Source organism: Lampetra planeri, chromosome 33 (genome assembly GCF_965212315.1).
Source record: "Lampetra planeri chromosome 33, kcLamPlan1.2.h2, whole genome shotgun sequence".
NCBI classification, from domain to species: domain Eukaryota; kingdom Metazoa; phylum Chordata; class Hyperoartia; order Petromyzontiformes; family Petromyzontidae; genus Lampetra; species Lampetra planeri.
This window is the reverse complement of record NC_136139.1, coordinates 6,769,966-6,797,679: the sequence shown is the minus strand read 5'-3', so window position 1 is coordinate 6,797,679 and position 27,714 is coordinate 6,769,966. Positions and strand designations below refer to the sequence as shown.

Below are 27,714 nucleotides of genomic sequence, written 5' to 3'. Positions count from 1 at the left end.
CATAAAGGAAAAACGAGGTTCTGTATGTTGAACTTCAATTGCACCCGTATGTAGTCAACCGTGCTAATCGTAATTGTGGAAATAGCTCGAATGTCAAATTCGTCCCGCAAACCGTGTTGTCGATGGACAAGGTCGAGCACTTAATGTTTTTCTATTTAAGTCAACATGATGAAGCGTCTCCGGCCCGACAAGTCCACGTGGTGCATGAAGGCCTCATCTCTACAGTACTGCTCGTTTGCAGGAGGAAGTCACTGGGGGCTTCTGCTGGCAGGGAAACATTATTTATAGTCGTTTCCATTTTCCTCGGAGTGCTTTTTCTTTTATCCGCCCCCCCCCCCCCCCCGGGGAGTGCATTGGGAGTTGGGAATGAGGCTTGCACACCATCGGTGTGCGCGGTGATACTGGTGATGTGTCATGTGTAAAGCGTGTTGAGGTGTGGATGCAAACTTCTTTTGCACTTTACGTAGCCAACCGTGCTAATTGGTAAACAAAAAGCAGTGTGTGCACGTATGAGATGTGTGAAAAAGGGGTGTTGCAACCTGTGACAGGGATGCCTTTTGAAGTGAGAGATGTGTGAGATGTGTGTGGTGAGCACATGGGTGGGTGAGATGCGTGTCCGGTCCGACCTACTGAAAAATGTCAACGTTCATCCGCAAATTTTCCACTGGTAAACGGAGTTCCAAGTGTTAAATAGATCCAACGGTTAACCTTTTAACAATTCACTTGTGGGTGAATGTAAACATTTTGGATTTGGTTTCTAACACCAGCACAGCCGACTGTTTCAAGCATCGACTCCACAACTAGATGGGGTGCTTTTGTAAAAAAAAAAAAAATCTATGCATGCAGGTGGTTGATCCATTGATCCAAACCGATGGGAGTTCATCCACATTAAACGTAACCACCGAAAAAATTGAAAGTTTAAAATACCGACTCCACGTTCCACTGATCGGCACACAAGTGGAGCGGTATGGAGTGTGGTGGCATAGAACGCAGTGTTATACTGGTAGGAACCTCTTGGTTACACCAGCCCACGGGATTATTGTGTCCGTCCGTCCGTCATGCAGGGAGGGGCTGGGTGGGGAGGGGGCTGGGTGGGGGGGGGCTGGGTGGGGAGGGGCTGGTCACCCCGTGGTGCCCTTATAAAACTCAACGTTTAACCTACTCACGCCGGCTTGTGCCCGCCCTTACAGTCGGGCATATTTGCGGAATACACCACGCCGCCGTTGACCCTGGCCATTGACCGAGCAACCCAACGTTCCTACCAGCTCCCTCCGCAGGAATGTGTTTTCAAATCGTGTTTGGGTGTCACTTGACAGAACTGTCTTTGAAAATTTCAATCAGTGCTTAGTTTACTTGTAACAAGAGAAGTTCAGAATTATAAGTGATGATAGAGATGGGCTAATAGTTAAAATATCAAATATTAGATCCTTCTGAAAATTGTCTTCAGACTGTGAACCTTCACATTTAATGACACAAAAGCAACACTATACACATGTGCAGTGCTCGCCAAAGATTCATGTTTTTTTATTCATTTCAACACAGCGTATGCGTGTAGTTGTGACCCACGCGCCAACCTAAGTGTTGTCAGCAGCATGACTCAAGCCATGGTGTTACTATTGTACAAGGGCTAAAACACATCCATTTTTCAACACAAAGGTTAAAACATGTAAACAGGAAGCAAACTCCCTCACGGGACAAAAAAACAAGATAAATTGAAGAAATATCTTAGTACCATTTATATATTTGTAATCTATGTACATGATGCTCATTATAGTCTTAAAAGGTAAACTGATTTATTTTGAAATGGCAACTGAGATATATTAATATCTTTGAGGCATTTTAATTGTCAACCCTTAAAAGACTTACACTTGAATATTATCATAAATCTTTACATTTGATTTATTTGTTTTTCCTTTCAGGGAGGCAGGGTGCTTACATAAAGATAAAACCCAGAAAAACATAGCTCTTTGTAGATTCATGCCTAGTTAGGGTCATGTCCGAGACGGATCAACACAAATTGTAAGCTTTAATGAGTCACGATTTATACGGATTCGTAAATAGTTTCTTCTCGGTTAGAGTGTGTAATGTCAAAGTCATGGTCAAGAAATTAAACACATCACCACATGAGTTTCAGAGAAACTAAAGACCAAAAAATGGCTACAGGAGGAAGATGGTGTTTCAATGTAGTTTTTTTGTTCCTGCAATGGACATGGATTGATAAAGTTTTGCCAATGGGAAAAATAGAAACTAATTTTGTTTTTATTCAACTTAATTTTCTATCTTTTTGAGTCCCTTGGCCAACAATTTGAAATTAGTCCAATTTACTTGCATTTCCTTTTACAAAGAACATGATAGTGTTAGCAGTTGTAGTTGTTAAAGACTATTATATCAGCTTTAAAGGTTTTTTGTTTGTTAATAATTTTACAAGCAATTCCTCTCTGCTTTCCGCATTCAAATATACACATTTTTACATGTATTTTAATTCCAGAGCACACGATTGGGGCATTTTTAAGGGTAACAGACTGTAAACTGCAATAGTATTACAGAATAATTTTCACATTTTTATCAAATTATAAACTTTGCCATGGTTAGTAGGCCACGGTTTAAAACCTTCATCCGCCGTGTGGGTAAAAGCATTTATTTGTGTAGGGGTGCTGCACAGCACAAACGCTACACATTCATCTCTTGTTGATAAATTAATCAAACAGCAAAAGACCGTTCAACGAAAAAATAAGAATAAACATTTGGCAATAATTGACGAGAGGCCCAGACCTACCCTCCTTCGCTACCACCGCATTGACGCTAACAGAGCCTTCTTTGCATCAGTAAGACCAAGTGGCCTTCGGGATTGAGGGGTTTGTGCAATCAATACACTTCTCAAACAATAATAATAATAACCACATGTTGCTCCCTGACGTGGGAGACTGAAAAAGGAAGTGTTAGGATACCTGATGTCGTCATACCCTCCCGCTAAAGTGACCAACCTCTGAGCTCACCCACAGAGAACGACCGCAGTGACTGTGCGACGGAGTTTTGACCGTTGGGCAGGGTAAATCTCATGAGTCGAATGGGCATTCCATGGGGTTCTTGCAGCAGAAGTAATGCACCAGCACGCCAGACGGGTACCGGGCAAAAGCACTGAGGTAGCAAAAAAAAAGTAATGCATGGGTTACAAAACATTTATGACATACGTTTGTCTGCAGAAATGCTGAATTATCAGTACACAAGCCACCGGGGGTGAAAAAAATTAACCCGTAAAAACAAAGTTTTTCACTATAAATCCTTTATATGTATATGTGTGACGGCTAGAGTCCTCTGGCTTGAGATGGCTGCCACCTATGGGTCAGATGATTGCCTGCCACCATTAAGCAATTGGTAATTAAATATAATTTATTTTTTCCTAAAAAGTGTAAAATTTAGGGAAAATTTTTCATGAAAATAAAGTGTCACGCACAACGAGTCTGTGTGCAAAATGTCAGCTCGATTGAATCACGGGAAGTGGGTTAAAAAACGACCGAAAGATTTGCACGGTCGTAAGCGCGCAAGCAAGCAAGCGAACTTAATATAAAGGATTAAAAAAAAAACACATTTGCAAATACTGCAGTCATTTATGCTCTGGTTTATGTCTTGGAGTTTTGGCGGATTTTCAATAAAGCACAGTTGGGTTCACAATAGATCATATTTGCGAGACTTATGCCCTCCTCCTACCGATCCCCCATTATGAACGGACAGCGCTAATGCATACATGCTTTTAATCTTCATGGGAGAGCGTTAGAAATTAGCAAAGAATCAGATGTATGAAATCATCAAGTATGTTCAGCTTATAAATAAACACACTGCTGGTTTGTATCGCTGGCATGTTTTACACATTTATTTAATGATTAACTGACAAATGTTTATTACAAAGTTGTGTGTTTTATGTGCAACAGACAAACAACACACACAGCAAACGCACAAATAAACAAAGCAATGGATAATAGCATAAACAGCAGCAATAGGAATTTTACAGTTACCTGCTCCCGATCTTTTTTTTGCAAACGCGGCATAACTTCTCCTCGGTGATGACGCACTTAACGCTCTCGTAAAAGATCCTTTGCTCCTGAACCTGCGCAATCGATGTATGGAAATGGAGAGTTACGTGTCAACAGCGATTCCAACATGGGCCGGCACAATCGGTCAACATCGAACCGAATTCACCATCACCGCATTAGCACTTTGTAGCGCCCCCTCTGTTGAACGCCCTCCTGCCCAACCGTATCCATGACGAGTCGATGTTTTTTTTAAGTTGCGACTGAAAACTCACTTCGACGTCGCTTGTGCAGCACTAGACCAATGACTCTATGCGATCTATTCATCCCAATTGTATTGTCTTGCATAACACTTTTTTTGTTGAAAAGCTAGCACTGGCCGCGCGCCTTTGCACCGGATACATGGCCGGGATGAAGGGTAGGTGTGGGGTGTGACGTCAGCGCGACGCACGAACCTGGCCCGATGTTGTGGGACGTGGGTGATGTCATCATGCAGATGTGCACGGTGATGTCACCACTGTGCACGTGCCGATTCCGGACTGGGCACTAGCCAAACAGCCAGCCAGCCAGCCAGCCAAACTTTTGTTCTAATCTATATTGGTTGCCCTGATATTTTGTATTCAGTGTTGAAATAAACACACGTACAACGCTGTGTGTGATATCTCGATGAAAGACATTGTGTAGAAATATAAACTATTATTTATTATTAGTGCTTGACAATGCAGAAAAAAACATTGCTGTGCTGTACTGTATTATGCTCCGGCAATGCTCTCCGCTTCACCAACCCACACTGGCCAGCGGCGTGAAGTAGGCCAAATAACTCCTCGTATGTATGCATTTTTTATTTCTTCCGCACCGTACGTAGCCAACAGTGCTAAATCGGAGGTGCAAGGGAAGGACAACACTAAACGCGAAAAGCAGTTCTAATGAACGGAGTTTTCAATCTAGATTTTAAAGTGCATAGCTCCAGTGGCTTCCTAATATTGGAAGGAAAAGCGTTCCAGACAGCCGCATCTGATCCGTACGAACAGCGTGGCCAGGCCTTCTTTGAGCAGTTAATTGCTAAAAGGGGTGTATAACACGTACAACCCAATTTGAACCTTGTGTAAACCGTTCTTGCGGCACTGGGTTCGAGTGCAGAACGAATAAATTTGGCCGCCAGGTCTGGGATGTGGCCGGGCAAGCTCACCCGCAGGTGTTCCGACAGCTGGAGGCTCTTGAGGATCTGGTACGAGCGGCGGCTCTCCGCCTTCTCCTCCAGGACCCGCAGCAGGAACTCCTGCACCTGGCAGATCTGCACGTTGGCTGGCAGCAGGTTCAGTGCCTGCGCACGGATTGATGGGAGCAAGAGGCAAGCGCACGTGTACACACACACACACAATAAAAAAAAAATTATGAAAACTCTTCCAAGCGCATGGATTTAATTAGCAGCATGGAAGCCTATGGGTATTTGTCAGGGAGAAATGCAATTATCCCTACCCTTGGCTCAATATGTACTGCATACAGGCGTGTACAACCACGTGTATCATGCGATTTAGCAAATGTGAGCTTTTTTTTTCGAATCAGAAACGGTTTTAATCGCCATGTAAGTTTGCACAAACAAGGAATTCACTATGGCGGGACGGTGCTTACAGCAATGTGATGATAGTCTGCTCATGGGGTGACGGTGCTATCTGTTCCACAATTTTTTTCACTAATAATGTCAGGAATGGTTAACGGAGGTTGTAAAATAATGTATATTACTTTTCTGCGAAAACCTCATTGAGCCTTAAGACTCATTACTAAGACAGTCCTCGACTGGGATTCTGGGTAAATTCACTTAATGCATTACATGGGAGGAAACCCATACATTGAAGGAGACAACTCAAACCTCCACATTTAGAGTCACCCAATTGTTATATTGTCATCTGCTCATTGTGTAGCAAAAGCCTACAACATCTGCTATTCTCGGGCAGTCCACCACCCAAGTGATAATCCATCTCAACTTTGCTTGGTGTCCGAAATCCGATGGGACCGAGAACATTCTGGATAATTTGCCGGCAAGGGGCGCACGGGCAGGCTACGTGCCTGTGTGGTGTCCACGCGGCTGTAGTGCTGCTCTAGGAGAAGCAGGGCAGCTGGCAGATTGGGCTTGGGCTTAGGAAGCCCGAGGGTCAGGGGTCCCAACTCGCGGATGTCCGGCGGAGAAAGGTAAAGGCGTAGCAGCATAAGGTACACCTGGGAGCAAAGCAAATGTTTAACCTTTGTTTAGAACAAGCAGGCAGGTGAATATGGGCGCTTAAGCCGTAAGTACAATTTTTCAGACTTTGTTAAAAGTAAAGGTTTCACTGCATAAATGAGATCTTATTTATCAATGGCTGAGAGCAACTGGTAGAAATTCCACATTCCTTATAGAACACAGGTGGGGAACCGCTTCATAACTGAGGGCCAAATGAAGCTTAAACGTTCGAATACTTCTATTCATAGAGTATACTGACAAACAAGTCTCTTATCTATAAACAGGGGAGAACTCATTGAGACCAAAAGTCTTCTTTTCAAGTCGCATGACCTTGTCACATAGTGGTCCATGCTGGCAAAAAAGTGGGTTTACACTAAAAAAACACCATTTCGAATGTGTTTGCAATTGAGGAAGTGGTACTATTAAGTTCACCGAGTCACACACTTACATCTTTGTTGCCTTCTTTGGTTCGGTCATAGTACTTCCTGCAGTGCCTAGATTTACAAAAAAACAAGGAGTTTACTAAATATTCCAAGAACATTAAATATTAAAGCAAATGCCAAAGCAACATCAGTGTCATGCAGAATATCACATTATACTAAATAAAAGTAAACACTAATTTGTTTTGATTTATATAACCAAATCTCTGATGTTAGAAAATGTATGACATTTTGTTAAATCCAGTTACTTTTGCAGACAAATGTCCTGTCTCTAGTCCTACTTGCGCTTCTTTACCATGTGTCTGCCACATAGTTGAGTTGCCAGTTTGCCACATGAAGTTCACTGTAAAACACTGATTGTGTCAGTGTATGTCGGGAGTGGTGGCACCATGGTTCACGCACCGATTTCTAATCCAGATGACTCCAGGCTTCATAAATGCCAGCCCATGCCAACCTTCATCAATTGCTATCTGAGCCTGACAAGGATATCACTATTACCTGGTAGGTTTTGCTACAATATCAAGGTATTGTTATTCGAGGTGGAACAATTCACCAGCCTGGGATTCGACAAACTGGCGGGGAGTTTGAGGGTTGCAATTTGATTCAATAACTCATCCTTAAATATTTCAGTGAACAGTAGCGCCTCTAGTGGCTGACGGAGGACCACAAATGCATCGCTCACATTCACAATTGGAAAAACACCAATTCCTACAAACATAAATTTGACCTTGAGAACAAACATTAAACTGATGAATCGATGCATCGTTCCACTTCGACTTGTCACCAAATGTCACTAGTGTGACAAGCCATGTCTGAACTGGCCCTGGGCTTCCCCGAGGCCGACTCGGCCTAAGATGAGCAAACAAGTGCCTGGCGCTGCATGTGACGAACTGCACTGTGGATAATAAAATAAAATATTGAAAAATACTTATTTTTTAAAAACACGCTTTAATGAAATGTACCGTACTCGCAATGGCAGAACTCCACGACTCCAGGAAGTGGCCCCGCAGCTTGCCACAGCGTAAGGGGACCGTGGTGATTTACAGGCAACATAAGTTGAGCGTGGACAATTAGACCCGTAAAAAAGATTGTTTAAATATATTATTTTAATTTTTAATGATAGAATATAGTATTGTCATCAGTATCACATACCTATACCAAGTTTGCAGTCGATACGACATTGGGAAGACGATTGAAATTGAGTTACAAGATTTTTTTAAGGATACGACAACAGACGGAGTGAGTTAAATAAACGCGTGTAAATAAAAAAAGAGCCAGGTGTGCATGGCCAGCACCCCATCGTGTAACCTTGTCAAGTACTCACTGACAGGCGTTGCTCTCAGTCTACATGGCTAAGCTGGGGGGGATCACGGTGTTTGTTGCGCGCGTATACGCGTGCGTGACAATGGTGCTCAGCCACACACGTACTCTTCCGCGGCGGGATAGTTGCGCAGCACGTGCACGTAGATCTGCAGAGCTTGCTCGTGACTGCCCATGCGACCCAGAAGCAGGGCCCTCTCCTCTAAAAGACCTGTTAACGACAGCAACCAGGGTGGGGGGGGGGGTATGGCCACAAGGGAAAATGCAGGGCAGTGGCCACGGGGTTGAAATAGGGACGTGAAGATTGTGCACATTTACTCAGACGAGTGTAGTCAATGCATTGCTGGGTGAAGGCCTCCAAACACTGTGTTGGTTATGAGGGTTGTTTGACAATACTTCACCACACTGGTCCCTGCAGGTTGGTAAAGGGGGTCTACAAACAGATCATGTCATCAAACACGTAAAACAATCTCTCTTGTACAAGGCAGCATTGTCCACAGCCACAGGTAACAAAATAAACACACGTAGCGTGAGCAAGCTGGAGTTCCATGATGCCTCCAGTGGTCTAACGTGATAGGTATTGGCCCTGGTGTAAGCAAGGGCCCTATGTTCAATTTCCCCCATCTCTGCGGTCCAGAGCCTTAGCTCCTCCGGTCCATGGGCTATGGGTACAATTGCACTGCTTGCACGCTTGATAGCTATGCCACTGGATGAACATACCATCAAGGGGGAAGTCGGTGATAAGCTGCCCCGGTTGGTATGAAATCGAGATCTCCAGGAAGCTCAGCAGCTTGTTGCGGTACTCGCCCAGCTTTCCGGGCTCCGAGCCGGGCGCCACTGTCTGGCGCAATCCTGGCACCAAGCACACAGCAGCAGCAGCAACACCGACAGACTCCATCACACAATCACAATTGACAAAACTCATCAACGTATTCAAATCCAGAAAGGAACCATCTACCTGCTGAAACGAGTGTGGGCAGCGCTCATCTTCCATAGTTGTACTGAACCCCAGTGTAGGAAACTACACATTTTTATGGCAAGGATCGACCTCACAACGGAGATACTCATTGTGGATTTCCCACAAAGTGGTACGAGTTTTATCGAACCTGGCGAAACGTTGGGCAGTCAACCCTCAATCGGGATATGAACTCACAATATTCTTATTATAAGTCAAGCGCTCTAACCACAACACCGTGCCTGGCAATATCTATTTAGTAATGCATCATACTTTTTTACTTAATGGTGATAGGATTTATTTAATCTAGGGGGTTAATCAGGCTGCTTATAATTCGCCAAATATGATTAGGCATGTTGTGGTAAAGCACGTTAAGCTAAATCCACGCTGTCACGTCAACTGATGCTGCTTGCGCACCTGCTGGCAGGCTCTGCAGGTAATCCTTCATCATCTCCTGGATCTTCTCACGGTACAACTCAATCAAACGATTGTGGAAGAGAGGCCCTTTCTCCATGTAGTCGTAGATAATGTACTCCTGTATGTGTAAACGCAATCATTAGAGAAAGCATGACAAATCCACATACACAGGGCCTAACACTTCAAGCTCGGCTCTCACCCAAGGGTATACAGAACAAAAAAAAAACACTAACAAGGGAATATTAAAGGAATGTTACAGTTAATCCTCGATTATCTATGTGCATATCCTAATTGAAGTTTAACAATGCTTGCACAAAACTGAATATAAATAGATGGGAAATTCTCATTCTCTTGTTCCTGTTTAAGTGCAGCCTTTGGTAACCAAGATAAGAAAATATACCTGTCACACTTGACATCTGTTTTACCACGCACGGCTTAAACCTGGATTCAAACCCACTATCTCAGTGATTTGTGCCAAACAAAGTCTGCCACTGTATGTCGATCTCTTTAGCCTGCCTGCTGCCCGTCTGTCATCACTGCATCCACTGTGTTCAAACGTGCCACGCCAGGATGTATCAGCAGAGTTATGGTGGACGACCCTATGACCCGCCAGCCTGGGTTTGATCCTCGGTGCCATAACCGTGTGCCCTGCGCAACAGGTTCTGAACCGGCCGAGGATTCATGCATGAAGCAAGCCTGCACAGGTGTGGGGCTTCATGACAACTCAGAACTGTATCCTGTAGTACAAGACAATGATGCACATCGTTGAAGACGGTGTCCACTAAGCTGAGCGGCGGTCCAAGGACATAGCCTTCTGCAAATGATGAAGCTTCTGCCTGGTTTATCATATAGCACGCGCTAAACAAATAACATAAATCTCAGTGACGTCCAGCCAGTCCTCTGACATGGCATTCAACAACCAGGCCATCTTTATAGTAATATTCACTGGTGTGTGCGTGTGTGTTATATGCACGTGTGCTCACGAGATACGGTATGGCGAGGTCCTTTGAGTTTGACTCCAGAAACTGCAAAACTTCATTTCTTGGTTGCCCTTCAACCTCTGGCAGGTCCTCCGTGAAAATCTTAAGAGAAACCAGAGGTGATGTCACCAGTAGCAATCAATCCATGAAATAACCATGCAGTCTTGGCAGAATTTGGATGATAAAATCATCAAGAAATAAATTAAAAGAGACAAGGGTACGTTCCATCACCAACAATATAAAATACAATTGAGGTTTCACAAGTCATGCCCTGGTGATGTAGTCTCAGAAAGGCAAAATTAGTCCAGTGTTTGCCTACTTTAATGTTGCTCGAAAACACTGCTCCTTTTGGCCGAAAGAGAAAATTTTAAATGGATTCATTATTAATGAAACAAAGCCTTGTCTGATAATTGATAATTGGTTTTTTTACCCTTCTATCTGGCAACAAAACTGACACCTTTTTTTTACAAGGAGTCATGTTTGCATAGACCACAATACCTGCAGCCATAATGCAAACAAAAAACATAACTCTGATAATATGCACTGTCCTTGAAGTTGATTGGTCCACACCCGAGACAGCTTTCCTTCGAGCCTAGTCTCACATGGGTTGGACCAGATGACGCCAAAAGGCGCACAACTCAAAGACAATGCACCATCAGAGTATGAGAGCTCGGAGTAAGCATTTACACCATTGGAACCTCATTTGGCAGTAAAAAATATGATAATTGGTTTTTACCCTTTTATCTGGCAACAAAACTGACACCTTTTTTTACAAGGAGTTTTTTGTTTGCATTATGGCTGCAGGTATTGTGGTCTATGCAAACATGACTCCTTGTAAAAAAAAGGTGTCAGTTTTGTTGCCAGATAGAAGGGTAAAAAACCAATTATCATATTTTTTACTGGCAAATGAGGTTCCAATGGTGTAAAGCCTTGTCTCTTCATTTATTATTTTTTGGTCATCGAGCTAATGTTGGCCTCAGGCCTCTTAGGCAACGGTCTCGCCATTAACACAGCACAATGGAGATGTCCACGTGGTGTGGGCTGAGAGTGTGATCAGCATCCTCAGCGGCTCGTGCTGCATAACTACAATGCTGCCAGCACTTCAGTGCTAAAAATGCAGTTCGATCTTACAGGCAATTCAGTGTTGTTGATAACTATTACGATTCTTTATTTACCAGATAAGACCCACGGAGCTAAAAAGCTCTTTTCAGAAGAGACCTTGCCACCAATGACAACTCAAAGAAGTAGCTTATCATTTGTAAATTTAAAACAGGCAAATACTCTAAAAACATGTTTCTAAATGTAGAGGGAAAAACCTGAAGACCGGGAGAAAAATCCACATGACCATGGGGAGAATGTGCAAACTCCGAATATACAGGCATCAGGGTCAGGATCGAACCCACGACGTCATGTATACAAAGCGAGGTAGTTAACATTTCGCCACCGTGGCGCCCATAACAAATTGAGATGTCGGATTTTGGTCATTCTAAAAGACGTACACACATTGACACAACAAAAGACAGATTGAAAAGTGAAGGAACAAAAACAACGTCGCTGTAATATCAAAATAATATTGTATTCATGTCTCTTTTACCTTTAATCCATCCTCAGGGTTGACTTTCATGACCCAGACCGAGAACTCAAATATAAGCTTCATGTTTTCTTTTCCTAAAGCAAAAAAAAACATATAGAGTAAACTTACATTGCAAATGATCCATACATTTCACAAAGTTAATAGTTTAACGCTGGGTGGCTAGGCGAGGTGATAAAACTGACTGGAAGATTTACAGACCCAATTAGCCACCAATGGTTGCACATGTGAATTGTAAATTGGAAAGAGAATAATGGAAAAGTTTGAGGCCGCAAGCAGAGTTTAGAAAAGGCTTTTAATACCATCGACCAAATTCGATCAGATTCTGGAAAGACTAATAAACATCAAATGCCATCGCAAACGATGGAAATTCACTTGAGTCAGTGGAAATTGATGTGGTAATCCAAACTCAAAGCAACCAAATTATGTCTTATGTAGGCTTTGCTTGCCAGATAGTTTGATGTGTGTAGATACTAAATGGATTGATGCATTGCAAGACCGAGAGATGGCAATGGATTAGGGAAGCCTCCATCCAGCAGTGGACGATGATGAAGATGAAATAGTCAAAATGTATCCACATATATTCAGGAGATAGGCACGTGAAGAAAAGTTTCTATAACCCAGGAAGTTGTTCAACACAGGTTTACATAGGTACTATTGTGTTATGTCCTTTTGTGTATGAGCATGCAGGTATAAGCGTTGCATTTTCATGCATTACGATTCGATCCCAGTGACGTGTGGTGGCTGGGTCTCTCCCATGCTGGCAACAACCATGAGCAGGTGCCTAGTGCATTGCGTCAAAACATCAGCACTGGGAAGAGAAAAGTGGCTAGGCATGATCCTGGCCGCAGTACTTCCTTGTGTGCAGTGTTCACTTTAGCAGGTGCTCACGAACAGTGCTTACTCCGTATAGAATGAGAATCTTTATTTATACTGGAGGATTCTGATACGCTACAAAGCTCTTTTTCACAGATGTCCAGTAGGCGCGTGTCAAAGTTACAACAAACAAAACCAAAACATGACAGGAGTGCAAAGTAAGAGGAAATGTAAGCGAATCACTAATATATATCTATGTTAATTTTACCAGGTAAAGCCCACTGAACTATTAGCTTCCTTTTCAGAAGTGACCTGATCACAAATGATAGATCAATGAAGTCTATAGGGCTACAGCAAGAGCTTGTGTAGAAAATTGCAGTGTAATTGGGTTGAATGTTAGTGCTTTCAGTGGGACTTACCTAACCTCTGCAAGTACTGCACTGTGCGTTCATGCCCCTTGAGAGGAGAGTTGGCCTTCTGGGACTGCTGAAGAAGCACATTGAGTGCTGTTACAAAAAAAAAAAACACATGTTCACATGACAATCAGAAAATTAACATATTACCACTCAATTCCGCTGCATGCTAATTTGTATTACAGCTGTTAACCCTTTATACACTTTGCTATACTGAGAGGAAATGCACATAGGCACATTCCAGTATCGATGCAGTTTTTTCACACAAAGCCATTGGTGAATGTTTAAGTTCTCAGTGCATTACAAGTGGAGGATATTGTTAACATTAGAACAAGTTAAACGTAAACCCAGAGGGGAAATACTACATGTGCTTTTGTCACTTCGAGCCGCCAACATAAATTAACTAGAATAAGACCAAGTCAAAATATAACCCTATGTGTGGGCTTGATTCCCATGGGCAGATACAAATTTGCATAACCAGGTTCACGAAAGCCCATTGAGGCTACAAGTCTCCCAGGTTACAAAGGCAAATACTAAAAACCAGGCACCACAAACAGCACAGTTGCAATACACTCGAATGTCACAATTCAGCCATGTGTGGAAACTATATTAAAAGATCAATAATATAAACACTATAACAACCAATCGAGGTATAAGGCATTATATTCACAGGGACGTCAACATTAGCGACGTTTTCTTGGTTCTTTCGGTAAAGTCACGTAGAAGGGAAATAATAAAAATAAAACATAATAAAATAATTCTCACGACGTTTCGGACACAACACAAGCAGCCATCCTCAGGTGAAGACCAGGTCTGTCTCCAAGCGTGGTGGTGTTTCATTCAGACGCTGTCTCCCCCACAGACCTGGTCTTCACCTGAGGACGGCTGCTTGCGTTGTGGCCGAAACGTCGTGAGAATTATTTTATTATGTTTAAATTTTATTATTTTATTATTTCCCTTCTACGTGACTTTACCCAAAGAACCAAGAAGATGAATCCCTGCAGTCACGAAAGCTTTAAATCGAAAATTAGCGACGTTGCCCACGGACGACGGAGGCCATCTCGGAGCAGGGCAGCACACGCGGCTACCTTTCTCGTGCATGCCCTTGCGCTCGTATAAGATGATGAGCTCGCTGTACTTCTGCGCCTTCTTCAGCACTCTTTCACTCTCCTCCACGTGGCAGTTATTGTTCTCCAGCCTCAGCAGGGGGGCGACGAGTGCCACGTTGGTCTGGTCGTGGCACGGACACAACGAGGACACGCGCATTCCTTTATTGGTGAACACCCCTGGTCCTCTCAACGCACACGTGTTATTTCTGTTAATGCTTTTCAACAATGGTTGACTACGTTCATGCATTAGCTCTCTCTGTCTGTAATGGGGAGGGGGGCGGACACCTGAGAATTGTGTCGTCATTCCCCTATTGATCAAAAGGTTGCTCAAAACTTGAGACACAAACCAGAGCAAAAAGCAGTATTTACAAATTTGCAAATGCATTTTACCGCGACAGCTACATATCGGCTTGCATGCTGCAAATTAAATACCTCCAAAAACAATGTGATGGAAACACTTCACATAATTCTTCAAAAGCTGCACCTGCAAGTAGCACTTGAGCAGAGTCGTGTCGATGATCTGCAGCAGCTTCTTCCTGGACTTTATAGTCTGGACGCCGTTCATGATGGGGGCAACGACTCCTCCATCTGCATCGTTCAAGTGTTTCACCAGGTGGTTTCGTTTCTGTGCAGCGGGATGGGATTGCAGTGTGAGAAGCAGGCTGCAACGTACGTATTGTACCATATGAATAACCCAACCGGCAATGGATACCCATTGTCATTTATATGTATTCATTAATTCCCCCCCCCCCCTTCACACAAGAAGGGCTCACAAATCACATCATCACATCTATCCCTCTATTTAAGGAACGAAACAGGAGGATTTCTCCACAAATCTGGCTGTCGCCTGATGAAGCGAGTTGTAATTATTGGCGAAACGTCGTACTTGGATTGTAAATGTTGTGGATTTGCTCTCCAACACACCGGTGTGCTGTACTAGTAACGAATTGGCATGTTCTGTTTACGTGACAAACCTTACTAATTGGCTGTTTTGGGTGTTGGCGGGTTTAACGACAGATTTATATTTATGCGATCTCACCCAAAAAACCTGTATTATGGATACATATAGTAAGTGTCAAATCGGTCAATGAAGACAAGCACTTCAAAGATGTTTATTTGGGTTGGCCGGGTGGCTCAGATGTCAGGGCAATGGAGCTGGCACCCATTGATGTCCTAGGTTTGAATGGAGGCAGCTTCCTGTGGTTAAAGGTGGTTCTCAAGTGTAGTGAGTCGATGGCTTCAAATAGCTGCACAAAAATAAACCCCATCACAATACATTTGATTTTTGCACTTGAGCTGCATTTCATTATCGGCTTGATTGTCATGCGACAAAACACTCTCAAAGCATAGTGTGGAAAAGTGTGCACGCTTACTGGGTGCAAGGTCAAGGATTTTTTACGATAAATCCAGTGAAAAATATCTTCAACTGCACTGCGAAATTTCTGAATGGATTATTTGTTTAGTGGCATGGTGCTGAGAGCAATGTTGGAATACATTTGTGCAGAAAAAGGACCAAAATACATTAGTGTGCCACTGAATAAGCATGTGGAAAGGTGACGCTTTAGTTTCCTGGGATTAGCCTCCTATCTATTTGTTACCGGGGTGTACAAGTCCAACAGCTGAGAAAATCTTTAGAATCTGTTCATATTTAAAGGTTGCTCAGAATCCGCTCCTCATGTTCCCTATTTCTCTACCATCTTGATTGCCCTCTCATCTGTAAAGTCAGTCTTGTATGCACCGTGTTGTTTTGTACTGCCTGTTTTGCTCATTCTGATCTTCAGGAAAATATTAAAAGTTGCATAGAATTAACAGTAATCAATTTAAATAAAATTATTGTGTTCATGATACGTCCATCACATCTTGCATGAGAATCAATTATTAACATATTATGCAACTTGTATGCTATTACACCTACGATTAGCACGGTTGGCTACGTACGGTGCGAAATAAGTTTAATATATGTAGATACAATCTTGTACAAACATGGAAAAAAAGATTAAAACCGAACCAAAAAAAAAAATCGATTCTCAAATTGCAACATGACTGAATCACTCCACGCTTCATGCCCACTGTGTGCCCCCCACCTGTGTGAGGTAATCGATGAGAGCCATAACGCCCTTCTCCAGCTCCACCCCTGACAGCTGTGGAGGTTCCGAGGGGTAAAGCAGCTGCTTCTTGTAGTCAGCCGGAAGTAGATCTGGGTACAGCCCGATCACGTGTGAAGGATCTTGGTGGATGGGGGGGGAAGGGGAGGGGAGAGTGGGGAGGCACAACATGGAGGCATTTTCACCCACCATCATAAATACATGTCACCCTTAACCATCTGTGAAAGAGTGGGATTCCTTAGTTTGCATCTGGAGTTGGCTATGGCACGAATGTAAAAATAAAATAATCTTCCACAGTCACTTGCGGTGCGCACTGCAACAAAGTGGAACAACATGAACTCATGTCCACTATGAGCCTCCGAGTCTCTCTGTGTGAATCCATAGGTCTCTGTGTGAACTCGCGTATATCAATATTTGTAATCGCAAGTATGGCTATATTGCCCATGTTCCTACAAAAAAGCCACTTTTTTATCAGAACACACTTCGCAGCAAAATACGCTTGGCTACATCATCGAACATCAATGGTGACATCAGATCGGGATGCCGACAGTGACATTCAGAACAGAGCACACACCTCAGACCATGAACACGTCTCAAGTGAAAAAAAATCATCCTAGTTTCTGGAAACCAAAATTCAAGCCTGTTCTAAATGAAGAGGAAATCTAATAAGAGGACGACCGTCCTCACAGATTAACGCTCACCTGTTCCCAGGGTAGAGAACTTGGCCATGGAGTCGTCAAACTGGTGCTGGCAGAAGAGGTGGAAGGCGTGCAGGTTCTGAATGTGGTGGATTCTTTGCTGCTTCTCTGAGTCAGAGTCATTGGTCATTTGCTGCAAGGTCAGAGGGAGAGAGCTGGGTCAGAGTTTTAAGTGTTTAATTCAGACTAATTTTAGAATACTCAAATTTTAAGTTCAATTGTCTCAATGCTCAAATGCGCATTGATCACCACTGAACTCTGATAATAGCCCTGAGCAAGGAGTGAAAAATCATCTGACATTTCTATGACACGGTAACAATGGTTAACGCTTTTCAAAAAATGTCATAAGAACTTAAGACTTTATCCGTCCGCACATAAGCGGTGAGCATTATGATTCTCGTAAACATGATCCAATATGAATTCAACTGCAATGTGAAGTTGTGTTGCTATTAGAGAATCATCCTACTGAATACTGTCCAAATTAACCAAAAAGTCGGCCAAAACTTGGAGACACAAACCAGATTAAAAATAACTATTTGAAAAAAAAAACGCAATTTGCGTTCGTAACCTGTGTCCAAGCTTGTATGTGTCCATCAATCGACTGGAAAAAACATTTGTTGTGCAGCTGATTCACTTATGGCATGCAGCCTGTCGCCATCGATTAGAAACGTAAAGCTTCATTTTCTGGCGTTTTAATAAACTGTTGCACTTTATGGCTGTGATTTAATCCAAAAACTTATATTTATGTGAACACACTTGTGAATGTAACAGCTATCACAGGAAGCAAAGGTCATGTGAACCCATTGCCGTAATATATAAATACTTGGCCCTTTGCTAATCCACTGCTGGATGAAGGCCTCCTCATGCTATGTCAATATTATGGGACTTGTTTGACCATACTTCACAATGCTGGACATGTGCCGATTGGCGACTGGTTAAGATGTCACCACGAATGTTAGTAATGGCCAGAAATCACACACCGGGCTCATTCTGTAGTACACCATCCACCGTGCCACCGTTCTGTCCTTCATTATAATACAACTGCATTATGTTAAATGGTCTCAAGCCAAACCGCCCTGGACAATGGATTTACTGCCAAAGAGGTTGCGTTTTGAAGAGATTTTGGCCAGAGTTGTGCGAACCAATGCGGAGTCACTCCCCACTTAACTTTCCGGAATCAGAAAAACTTTTGATTCTCACACATGCAAATCAATAGTTTAAGAGCTGGCACGTCATCGTAACATCTCTAATGCACATGGTACGAGTGCGCCATCTCACCGCCAACTGCAGCGCCAGGTCAAACTGCTTCTCCTTCAGCAGCTGCTCGATCTGCGTTGCGATGGGCACGGGCGCCAGGCGCCAAACGAAGTGGCTGCTTGCCACGTACACAATGTTGGGCCTGGAATATCCACGCACACATGGAGGAGAGATGACTTGACTGCCATTAATCTGTTTTTCACCAGAATAGAAATTGGTAGGCTCCGAATAAGACTGGGTAGTTCAAGGAGCTTAGAAAAGCTAAGCCAGCACCTCTGAAAATATGGGCACATGTATACATACAAACAACCTAAAGTAAGTACATACGGATTACCTATCCACTGCTAGATGAAGGAATCCCGAAGTTTATGCCATGCCATCTCTCAGCATCTCATGATATAACAATCTATTTTGCGCTTGTACAGGAGCCGATATCATCGCTCTTCATCCTGTGTTGGACTTCCTCTCAGGTGAGCTCCCACCTTTGGCTGCCAAGCAGCCATAAATGTCAACCATCAGCTACCATGCGTTCTTGCAACATGTTCTGCACAAGCCTACTTTCTTGAGCGGTTCTGAATAACAGTATTCGAAACCACTCAAGGTGATGCTCTTGCACTCTTAAGTTCTGTGGTATCAGCATGGACACAAAAAGTTGCCCAAAAGTGCCTTTGCATTTCATATGCTCACAACCATCTATGAAGAAAGGTATATACATAAGGAATAAATATGAAGTAGCAACATATATAATGCAATAGCACTGTCAAGAGGTAGGCACAATGATCCAATTTAGAAGTAGAAAAGTCACTTTAAATGCCTTTTCAATGTTGTCCATAATGTGCATTTTTTTATCCATAAAAGCCTCCGACTCAAGACTTTTTCACAAGGGTCCACACTGGGATGTTTGACCACTTCCAATACAGTAATGAGCACTTGAATTTTTAGAGAAAACCCGAGAACATAGCCAAAACCAAAGAACACAGACAAAACCAGAGAATACAAGACAAAACCAGAGGACACAGACAAAACCCAGCACACATACAACCCCCTATTTCCCATTGGCCCTGTACTTTACCAAGTACCCATTGCTGTTCCGCAATCTACTGGTGACCTTGTTAGCCGTTAACAGGAAGTGGATTTGCTGCCTTACAGTACACAGGGGTTCCAAAGTAAGAGAAAAGAATTTAAACTCAACAGGCGATACAAAAATAAATCCAAGAAAAGTACGAAAATGCCAGAAGATCTACGTGACACAATACATACGCGCACGCAAAACCAAGTGAGTGGCCGGCAGAGATTTAAGCACCACACGCACAGGGATATAGGTGGCACATGAGTGTCGATGCAAGTGGTGGGCCTACCCTCCAGCGGCGATGAATCGAGGCTTCTGCAGCTCAATGCTCTGCACGAGCAGCATGGGCTCGAATGTCCGCAACTCCAGGTAGCGCGGCAGCACTGCGATGATGTAGGGCGGCTGGTGCTCTGCCACGGCGCCCAAGTGGACAGCAATCAATATTAGAACTCACGGCTTGTCAATAGATCTTACGTATTATCAGAGCGCTAAGTTGGCAATGCTGAGAACCTGGGTTAGAATTCGGTAAAGATGATGATCAAAGTTATGGTCAAGCACCGTCATTATGGCACTCTACTGAAAATCAGCGGTGTGATCTCACTGCAATGTTTTGTGCTGCAGGACTGACTCCTACCCATGGCGATGGGGACGTCGGTCCAGCGCAGTGCGTGCTTCTGAGTCGTGCCCTCCTCATCGATGAAGATGGTCATGTCGTCGCGCCCCACCGCCAGCTTGCGGTCGGCCAGAGGAACGACCAGTGGCTCCAGCTGTTTCCCCGTTGGGAAGAGCTCCTTGTACGAGCCGCGCCCGTCCACCTGTAACCCGTGCACAGTCAGAGGAACCCCCATTCTGGATGTGTACTAAAGATAATAACATAGCTTTATTTTGAAGGAGAGTGGATGGATGTGAACATTTTTTAAACTGTTAAGTGGCACCGACCGCCTATTATTGTATGTACATTACACGAGGTGCCAAATAAGAGTGAAGTACAGGCGGTCTCCGGTTTACAACGATCCAAATTTAAGACATTGATATAATGCTACCATGGATCGATTTATGACGCAGAAACTTGATTAACGATGCATCGTCCGACATGACTCCAAACATCTGAACAGCCAGTCTGGTTTCCAACGTGACTTGGAGTGAAAGATTTAGTCATTCAAGTGTTTTTGTGGATATTTACCTATTAAACCCCGTTAAATATGGCTGATGAAAGAAAAAAAATACATCGACAAGTGATGTTTCTACTGTTTTTACCGTGTATGGGAATAGGGTCCGATTTACGACGGAGGTTTCCAGGAACACATGCATCGTGAAAGTGGGGACACGCCTGTACTTAAAATTAAACAAGCAGTCCACGTACTTGAATGAAAACTCCAGCTCAAATCTAGTGTTTAAAATAAGTACGTGTAACACAGCACCTCTAAGAACACAAAATACACCCAAACAATTTAATACAGTTTACAAAATGGTACAGCATGGCATGCATTGCACGGTAAGCATAGATATGTACAGAGTAACAAATGAGCAGAACACAACAAGAATATGCCTAAATTTCGATTTAAAGCTTTCGTGACTGCAGGGATTCATCTTCTTGGTTCTTTCGGTAAAGTCACGTAGAAGGGAAATAATAAAAATAAAACATAATAAAATACAATTCTCACGACGTTTCGACCACAACGCAAGCAGCCGTCCTCAGGTGAACAATATGCCTGCGCACACCCAAGCCAGCCACTGCGCACCTCCCCACCACTCTGGAGTCCATTTTTATTTTCCTCGTTTGCGTTGTCTGTCTCGTTTGTTTTGTCTCGTTCATACCATTAGTCTAAAGGTAAGACTTACATGTTAATGTCATATCCAGGCTTTCATGTACAATATGATATGTGTATCATGAGTGTGCATGTCAACCCACCCACTACTCCCTGTGCCATACGGGTTGTGGCTGTTATACGATCACATTTCAATGTGTTGTTTCATTTTGGGCTGTTGACGACAGGCAGCACAGACATGGAAGCTTAGTAGAGTACAACAATAGATTGTGCTGCAATGCCACGCAGCTCAGCAGCTGCCCATTACAACCTGCTGAGCATGGTGGTCACTCATTCAAGCACAATCCAAGTCTCAACCCTGCATAGCATCCGAGATCGGACGATATCGGTCTCATTCCAAGTGATTGGGTCAAACTCTGTAATGACAGTGAGAATTGTTTTTCATTTTATGGGCCATTTAAATGTCACACAGCGAGGGCAATGCACACCTTGACAATGTAATAGTCCCTCTTGAATCCCACGCAGATGGAGTCCACGCACCAGGCCATGGACTTGGGGAAGTCTGGCAGGCTGAGATCGGGCTGAAAAATGAGATGAAAGAGGAGATTTAAAAAAATAATCCACACGGAAATGTTCATGTGCAATTTCCTAGCTGCAGAACGACTGGGCAGACCGAGCATACTTGCTCCATTAGCAAAATGGAGTGCACACACTCTACAAAAAGTAACTATTACTTTTCATAGGCAAATTGTAATATCTTTGTAACAATAAAAAAAGATTGTTAAATTCATTTGTGGCATAAAATCAAACATATTCAATCCATATGATGGCTACATTTTTAGGAGCGAGTTTAAATGCGCGGTCAGGAGTTGACTCAGCCGATCCTTTCTGTGGTATTGATGACACCATTATCGATTTTTGGTTGTCCTTTACTTTAAATGGCCTGTGCCATGGGAATATGGACTTTCTAACAGTGGTTTGGGCCTGCAACTTAGATGAGCACCACCTCAGTGCTCATTTCATTATATGTATGTGTATTAATTTTATCTCTCGCTAAGTAGGGTAAGGCCTGTATAGCACTTAAATGAGAGACTGCCACGTAGTACCTGGTGTTGTAGGATTCATGTGTGGTAGCCAGAATATGGCAAGAGAGAAATGAATTCAACAATGGAAATGGCTATCCATCACTGTGCAAGATCATCCATAAAAAAGTCTCTTAATATCAGTCTCTTCTGCGGCAAAATCACCTGCAGTTCGATGAAGTCGCGATTTTTCCAAGTGAAAAGTTGAAGCTTTTTACGGACGCCCACACACAGGCGCAGCTCCCTCGTTGGCGACTACAGATACAGAGTGTGGTTGGGTTAAACAACATACATGACAGATTAACCACTGCATGGGGACCTTTTGCTGTCACAATCAGCCAGTGTGGGTGTTCCAATTTGCCCTCTCTGGTACTGACAGTTTAAGGTAGATATTTCACTTTTAAAAGGATCAACTGTTAAAAACACATCACCAGATACATTTTGTGAGTGCAACAGAAGCTGGATATAAGAACACATCAACACATTCTTACATTAAAGGCAAAACGTAAAGTTCTAAAACAAGCACCTATGGAAATAAGCCCATCTGGACTTGCTCTATTCAGATAAGCAAAGTATAATTCAGCTTAATGGTTACATTGGAAACTAAAAACAATTTGAGAATATATGTACTTCAATGATCAAACACTGATTGTCAAATCTGTAAATTACGATAAAACCCCATCATGACTGCAGCAGGGACACAGTGATAGTTGGTCACCTTTGCTCAAACAAGTGTTGATGGTGAATGAAGTCAAGAGGACCACAATGCATTTCTTCAGGAAACGATAGCCTTTTGGCATCATGCACACTGGATGAGTGATTTTTACACGTGTTTTGTGAAACCATTACCTGAACATCACAGCTGAACAGTGTCGCCCCTTTAGTTTTGTTGACTGTTGTGATGGTTTGAAATGTTGTGAGGTCATGCACGCAAACCACATTATCTGTAAAAAGTGAAATGGACATGTAATTTACTTGATAAATGCTTCAGCAGAAAGATCCAAGCACTGATATTTCAAAATCAAGTCGACAAAGGAATCAGAGCACAGATACATAGAGCATAAACAACTTCAGGAATTTGGTTGACAGAATCGATAGTCTAACATTGTATTGCTGGAGTGTGGGACAGTCCAGGACTCAATACAGAAATTATATTCCGATGTCAACATGGGAATAAGTTGTGATTGCATTCAATTAATTGCGTGGATTTGATGAATAAACATTTACTTGTAAAGTCCAATATAAAAGTCTATAACTATTTCCACTACAACTATTATACAGTATTCCACGTAAAAAAATGCATGGAGTTAAACTAACATTCAATTTATTCACTTCACTAAACATAAATTAGATGTCCTTAATGGAAGTTATTGTAACCAAAAAAGTGTTAAAGTTAATAGTCATAAATCCAGCAGCTCGAATATGTGCTCGCATTCATAATATATACATTAATGCATACATGTGAAAATAAATCATTTTCATGAATGAAAATATACCAAATAGACTGTTGGTCAAAAAAATTAAAAGTAAAGAGGAGAACCAGATGAACAGCAAACAAGACTCGAGATGCGATCGCACAAAGAAGACTAAACATGATCCTGAACTGTGGCAATTCACTAAACTGCAGAGTTGGTGGGAGGGGGTGAATCATTATATGGCCCACATGGTAGTCTTGATAAATAAAATTGAAGTACTCTATAATAAAGATATATATTTTAAATACCACTCTTAACTTGGCACATTGATCGGATTTAAATGGCATTAACTCAAATCCTAGCACTTGTGAAAGTCAACTCACCGGAGAGGCTGATGAGAATTTTCAACTGTGCCACCACCCAGAGCTGAAGAGGAAAAAAAGTGTTATAAAAGTAATAACCGCTAAATTCATTATTAAAAACAGGATTTTCATTAAATGCTTTGCAGCAAAGCTTAATCTGAAAACTCCACATAATACAGAGCCATAATACCTGCTGGATTTTCTTGGCAAAGTTCTTACTCGACTTTTCCAGCGTGACTTCAAATCGGGAACTTCCTATTTCCGTAAAAAACAAAGTGGTTAGAGTTGGAGTTCCTGTAATGCATTTTAATGTCTGGCAGTGAAGATAAAAGAGCCATGACTAGAACACATCTGCTCAGTGTCTTAGCACATCAACCTTCTTACAGGGTAAGTATAAGGGAGCTAAAATTCCAATTGGAGGTGGACGTAAGCGTGTGAGCTGACTGTACAAATAGAACCAGGCTCTTATCTAATCAGTACCATGTTACCTTTCACAGACTAAGACGTTTATGTATGAGGATAAATTTAAATAGACCTCATATTGTGCAGAATATGAGCAGTCCTATTATATACATATAGGTTATAGGCTTTATTGATGTGTTCGCCATTTAGAAGGCACCTTTGGGTGACAAGACAGATTGGAATGTATACCTACTTAAAAAGTAAATATAACATGCAGTGTGCTTGAACTGTTTCTTAATTGCCCAATTATTAGCAGCTCTGTCGAGAAGATAAGCGAGTGGGCTTGCTGTGTGATACATACTGTGGCTTGCTGGATAATTTAGGCAATATGAAGCTGTCGCAGGGAGCACTAAAACACATCATGAAGATACCTTGAAAAAGAATGTCAGAAAATGACCTCTATGCGAGATATACTATTATGCCAGCAGGTTTAACAATTCCCAATTTGCTCATGCTAATTCACGGGTGAAATCTTACTTATATACATCTATACTCGATCCCCAAATACATATAGATTTCACAATAAACATTGCATGCATCTAACAAGCGGTACATATGTAATTGTAAATTATGGGAACGTCGAAATTCACTGTCTTTTTGGTGAAATGTTGATTTAAAAGAGATTTACGCAGGATAACGTGCCGATTACTTTAAGATATCACCAATGTGGTGCCTAAAGAACACAAAAATGTGACTTTCGACAACTTTTGAGGAAGTGAAATGTACATACCCGCATCTCCCTTGATCCTGTAGAGAAGCAGATGACCTGGTTTGGTTCCCACTAAAAGCATTTCCTCTAAGGGTAACAACAATTAAAAAGTGGGGAAGAAATGTGACAGTAAATATAAAGCCAAGCGTCAGTGGAACATAACCGAGTTGAGTTGCATCCCATGATTTTTTTCTCCCAGTGTGCATACATGGGTGTGACCAGTGCTATTGGTTCCAGCTCTATTACATTCATACGTTAGTTACCAAATTCGCACAAAACAGATTCTGAGTGAAACATGGGTTTGCTTGTTCGGCTAACCAAAGTTTGTTGCTGAAACTTTCTGACCCTGCCCTATTGGACATCTGTAAAAGCGAGCTTCCTATAGCCCATCGGAATTCTCGATGATAAGTAAAAATTCCGATTCTGATAAAGTCAACGTATCTATGTATATAATCACTGTCATACAATAAAAAGGGGGACGCCGCATTCGTGGTCGCAGGCCGTGACAGATTTAAGATAATTGTTCCAGCAACAGGACAGCACTGTATTGTCGCACTATATCTGTAAACGAGCACACGCTTTCTAAGCAGCATGTAGGTCACCATGCATGTCAATGAGTAATACTTTTATTTGTATATATTTTTTAATTAATGCACTGCTTATTTACATACATACTGCACATTAAGTAAAAGTGTATTGATACTCAAACGAGAGGCTGATTAATCTCCATCAGCGGACCGGAGCCAGTGGTGGACATTCCACATTTCTGTGGTGGGAACCAGTATATCCGCAGGATAAACACAGATTATTTCTCACAAGTGCTACTCGTTTTATCGCATGTAAAAGGATCACGCGATTCTTGGTCGCCATTTCCTATGAGTTGATCAACACCCGGCCAAACAACAGAAAGGGTATGAGGTCTAAAAACCGAATTTGACGCCTGGCATGTATCCCAAGCCGGCACCACTCCCCATGGACATGAATAGTACACACATACAGCACAGTAGCACACACAGCACAGTATAGCCGCCACAGGCTTTTGGGGGGGGGGGGGGGGGGCAGGTGCAGTAAACGAGCACCACGCTCGGCCGCCTTTGTCTTCCCATTACCAATGTTTACACACAATCGTCAAGCCCACACACTGTATTGTAACACGGCCAGCCACACACACACGGATAAAAGTATGTCCAACAGCATACATAATCCCCCCGTATTGCCTACGAAGACTGCTGGGGCAAGTGCTGTTCGCGAGCACCTATGAGGTCGGCACGGCGTATCGGCCGTGGTGTGGCCATCACAAACAACCGCCCTTCGCAACTTAAGTGGCGGCGACGTCACCCGGGCAATTGTGCCAGACTAGGTGCACATAGCAACACAGAAAGAGAGTTTTACTATGCTATTGAGCCCGGACGTATATATATACTTTAAATCTTCCTCCGCCACCGCGACCGCACTAGGCCGCAGACGTGGTCCCCTCATCCTAGGCTCTCGCCTAGAATCCCTGCCGGGAAGGTCTCACCCCAGCAGGCGACGCTCTCGATCTGCAGCGGCAGCTTCTCCAGGATGGGCACCGCCTCGTACGCGTCGTGCATTGTCGGCGCTGTTCATCGGGGCCTACCCCCTCACCCGGGCTGCTATCTATCGATGGACTTATTTACAGCGGCCCGACGTTGTTGCGCCGAACCATTCAAGAGAAACAATAAATGAAAGGGATCGATCGCTTCGCCCGTGTTTACGCCTCCATCCGCCTCGAGATCACGAGGGCGCGCGTTGGATTTGGTAGCTCGCTTAAGCGCGTGGCTACCCAGCCACCGCCGCTCATTGGCTAGACCCGCGAGGTGGAGGGGGCACGTTGCTTATCCGCAGTGGGAAATATAATGTCTATGTCAGCTGTGGCTTGTCGAGGCAGATTGGGTCAGGTTTGAATAATAATTTTTTGGGTTCAAAGAGCCCCGAATGTTACAAAAAGTTCTGGCTTTCTCGTGTGAAATAATGCGGTTAATACGTTTGACAAATGGTTATAAATTGAAAACTTAATTTTTTAAATTGTAAAACTCATCTTCTAAATTGAAAATGTATTCTAAATTGAAAACGAATTTGTTTAGAACTGCTTTTTGTATTTAGATTGTCCTTTATATCCCGCACCTCCGATTAGCACGATTGGCTACGTACGGTGCTAAAAACGTTCAACAATACATGTAAAATGCCTCAATGGTGTGGAAAAAAATGGTATGTAATTTTTTCATTTTAATCACAAGTATTGTACTGTATTTTAGATTCTTATTTAAAGCTTTCGTGACTGTAGGAATTAATATTCTTGGTTCTTTCGGTAAAGTCACGTAGAAGGGAAACAATAAAATCAGAAAAATATTAAACAATATTATAAAATTTAAAACAATATTGTTTTATATTTTAAAAATACAAACAATATTAAACAATTATTTTATATTTTTGTAATTTTATTGTTTTCCTTCTACGTGACTTTACCGAAAGAACCAA

The 27,714-nt window shown here is 42.7% G+C and overlaps 1 protein-coding gene across 1 annotated transcript; it reads right to left on the bottom strand.

The window, feature by feature from the left end:
- Positions 1 to 1,497: 1,497 nt before the first annotated feature.
- On the bottom strand, positions 1,498 to 26,987 carry VPS39 (VPS39 subunit of HOPS complex). Its single transcript, XM_078610147.1, has 25 exons — positions 26,735 to 26,987; positions 25,237 to 25,302; positions 24,235 to 24,299; positions 24,066 to 24,108; positions 23,117 to 23,211; positions 22,433 to 22,522; positions 21,674 to 21,766; positions 20,051 to 20,231; positions 19,706 to 19,826; positions 18,369 to 18,489; positions 17,094 to 17,223; positions 16,372 to 16,514; positions 14,772 to 14,912; positions 14,267 to 14,408; positions 13,185 to 13,271; positions 11,953 to 12,026; positions 10,362 to 10,460; positions 9,379 to 9,496; positions 8,727 to 8,858; positions 8,115 to 8,217; positions 6,695 to 6,740; positions 6,096 to 6,245; positions 5,218 to 5,352; positions 4,014 to 4,105; positions 1,498 to 3,138 (listed from the first exon to the last, which is right to left on the bottom strand). Exons 1-25 carry the CDS (start codon positions 26,805 to 26,807, stop codon positions 3,057 to 3,059), a joined length of 2,622 nt encoding a protein of 873 aa, XP_078466273.1. The 5' UTR covers positions 26,808 to 26,987; the 3' UTR covers positions 1,498 to 3,056.
- Positions 26,988 to 27,714: the final 727 nt, after the last annotated feature.